This window comes from Dipodomys ordii, unplaced genomic scaffold (assembly GCF_000151885.1).
Source record: "Dipodomys ordii isolate 6190 unplaced genomic scaffold, Dord_2.0 Scaffold159, whole genome shotgun sequence".
NCBI lineage: Eukaryota > Metazoa > Chordata > Mammalia > Rodentia > Heteromyidae > Dipodomys > Dipodomys ordii.
The window spans coordinates 1,016,487-1,019,302 of record NW_012267375.1 but is presented as its reverse complement, the minus strand read 5'-3'; the positions used below and the strand labels follow the sequence as shown (position 1 = coordinate 1,019,302).

At 63.7% G+C, this 2,816-nt stretch overlaps 1 protein-coding gene across 1 annotated transcript in view; it reads right to left on the bottom strand.

Moving 5' to 3' along the window:
• Nucleotides 1–2,816, bottom strand: part of Col6a1 (collagen, type VI, alpha 1) — a 51,961-nt gene that overhangs the window by 7,287 nt on the left and 41,858 nt on the right. Inside the window, exons 28-34 of the mRNA XM_013032902.1 lie at nt 2,466–2,501; nt 2,026–2,062; nt 1,660–1,668; nt 1,092–1,225; nt 651–760; nt 267–450; nt 12–192 (exon numbers count right to left, since the gene is read on the bottom strand). Of these exons, the coding sequence (XP_012888356.1) occupies nt 12–192; nt 267–450; nt 651–760; nt 1,092–1,225; nt 1,660–1,668; nt 2,026–2,062; nt 2,466–2,501 (691 nt within the window). The remainder of the gene's footprint in view (nt 1–11; nt 193–266; nt 451–650; nt 761–1,091; nt 1,226–1,659; nt 1,669–2,025; nt 2,063–2,465; nt 2,502–2,816) is intronic.

Genomic DNA, 2,816 nt, shown 5'->3' with positions numbered 1-2,816 from the left:
CACCCACCCACCTATGCAGATCTGGGTGGTGATGTTCTTCAGGAAGCTGTCGTCCAGTAGCTCTGCGTAGTTTTCCTTCACCAGAGAGATGCCGGGCCGGCCTTGGGACAGCACACCTTGGCAGGAGATGACGTGGAGCTGGTCGGAGCCGGCCGCGAAGCCAAACACGTCTTTGATGCCCACAGAGACCACCTGCGAGGATGCGTGCGGTCAGCGGACCCGCCTCGGCTGAGCGCAGTGAGGCCGCGGGCCGGGCCTGCGCCCACCTGGATGTCGGGGCCGCACAGCACGTTGAGGGGCGTGGTGTCTCTCTGTGTGTCTGAGCGTCCGTCGGTGATGACCAGGACGATGCGGTCATTCTGGGTGGGCGGCAGCAGCCGGTCCCGCGTGTACTGCAGAGCCTCCCCGGTGTACGTGCCGCCTGCCATCCACTGCAGCTTCTTCACGGCTCTGCTCGGCACAGGACAGCCAGGCCAGGTCAGTCAGGGCCAAGGCCAAGGCCCGAGGCCACGCCCCACAGGAGGCCCGAGGCCACGCCCCCACGGGGGCCCGAGGCCACGCCCCCGCGGGGCCCGAGGCCACACCCCCACGGAGGCCCGAGGCCACACCCCCACAGGGGCCCAAGGCCATGCCCCCGCGGGGCCACTCACTCCTTGAACTCCTGGGCGTTGCGGATGTTGGGGCTCCTCATGTCCACGTGTTCCTGCATCTGGTTGTGGCTGTACTGCACCACCCCAGCGTGCGACTGTCCTGGCTCAAACTGAGGGACAGCACAGGGCGTCTGAGCCTGTCACCGAGTCCCAGCATTCGTGTCCCCCAGGAGGCCCTGCGTCACAGCCTCTGGCCTCCCATGTGCCCGGCATTCAGAGCCCCGGGGGGCTCCCTGTTTCTGTCCTCAAAGAGTGAGCCTTGAGACTGTCGGGAGCCAGGCCCACGCCCCGGGGCCAGGCTGGAGCCCACTCCATCCTGTGCCACCTGACAGAGCCAGGGCTGCACCGGGCAGGGCCTGGCCGGGACTGGGCCGTGCATGCACCAGGAGGCTCAGCCTTCTGCTCATGTGGTGGCCACCCCACAGGCAGCTCTCCCCTCACCTTGACCAGCTCGACTCTGCTCAGACGGTCAATGACCTTGATGATGAAGTCCTTGGCGATCTCAAAGTTCTGCAGGCCGATGCTCTCAGAGCTGTCCAGCACGAAGAGGATGTCGATGGGCCCACACTTGCACTCTGGGGGCAGGCAGGGTTGACCCTCAGGGCCCCTCCCGGGGTGCCCCACAGTCCCTGGCCACCCCTCCCCGGGCTCCCGGGCAGAGGCCCGTCAGGCCACCCGCCCCAGCCAGGCCCAGCCAAGGCTGCACCAGCCACCTCTGGACCCTGACCCGACCCCATGGGGAGAAGGGGCAGAGCAGGCCTGGGGTCTGGAGGTGTTGCTGTACTGGAGAAGAGCCTGCATGCTCTGGTGGCACTCTGGGGGCAGGGAGGCCGCTGGCCAGGGAGCAGCAGAGCAGCATGACTGTCACTGTGCACTCAGAGACAAGGGCCTGTTCTGTCCACTGCAGATGAGGGTCCTGCTCTGTCCACTGCACAAAGGGCCGCTCTGCCCACTGAAGGAATCATTAAAGCCACATGGCAATTGCTATGTGTGAAGAGGTGGCACTCACCACAGCAGGCTGGAGGAAGAAGGAAGAGGAGATTAGACAACAGAACAGCACATGACTTCAAGCTGTCCCTACACCTGACCCCCTTCCTGGAGCCCCTCTGCCTAGCTCAGTCCAGCCTGGCCCAGCCCCGCCCAGCCCAGCCCGGCTTAGCCTAGGCTGTCAGACAGAACCATAGCAACCTGAGGACGATTAGCCAAGCCCCAGCCCGCTCCTCGCTCCTCTGCAGGGCCCCGCACCAGCCCCACCCGCTGGCTCTGCCAGGACCCCTCCCCCAACCACACTGAGAGTCTTCTGGACAGGAGGGCCCTGGAGCTGGTGGGAGTGAGCTCATCCACTGAGATAGCTCTCTAAGATCGCTGTACTCACAGCACATTTTCATGATGATGTCGAGAATCTCACACTCCTGGGGAGGGAGAGGTAGGAAGGAGCATTACCATGGCTCTGAGCTAGAGGTCTCCTGGCAACCCAGGGCTGGACGTTGTCTCAGTGTGTCCTGTGGTGACCACTGGATCTTTACCTCCAGTGTGCATGCCATATGGTCACCAAATGAAGGTTGTCACGTCTCTCAGGTGTCATGCATGTGTCATGCAGGGTCATCATGTGTCCTCCAGCCCATCCACATGTCCCCTGTGGTCATCCACTATCCCCACTTTGTCCATGTGTCCTCCTCAGGCCCGTGTCCTGTGCTCATGGCCTACCTCTGTGTCATCACCCCCAGGCCTCCTCCCCATCCTCCCATCTGTTCCCACCAATGGCCTCTACACGCTCTGTGGCCTCCAGAGGACAGTTGCGGACACCCTACTTACGTCCGGTCCAGGTGGTCCCACGTGTCCTGGGGGTCCCTGTCAGGGCAGCAACAGACCAGGCTCTGAGTGTGCGAGCTCTGAGGGGAGGCTCTGACTGTGCATCCTCCCAGGGGAGGCTCTGAGTGTGTGAGCTCCCAGGGGAGGCTCTGAGTGTGCGAGCTACCAGGGGAGGCTCTGAGTGTGCGAGCTCTGAGGGGAGGCTCTGAGTTTGTGAGCTCCCAGGGGAGGCTCTGAGTGTGTGAGCTCTGAGGGGAGGCTCTGAGTGTGTGAGCTCCCAGAGGAGGCTCTGAGTGTGCGAGCTCCCAGGGGAGGCTCTGAGTGTGTGAGCTCCCAGGGGAGGCTCTGAGTGTG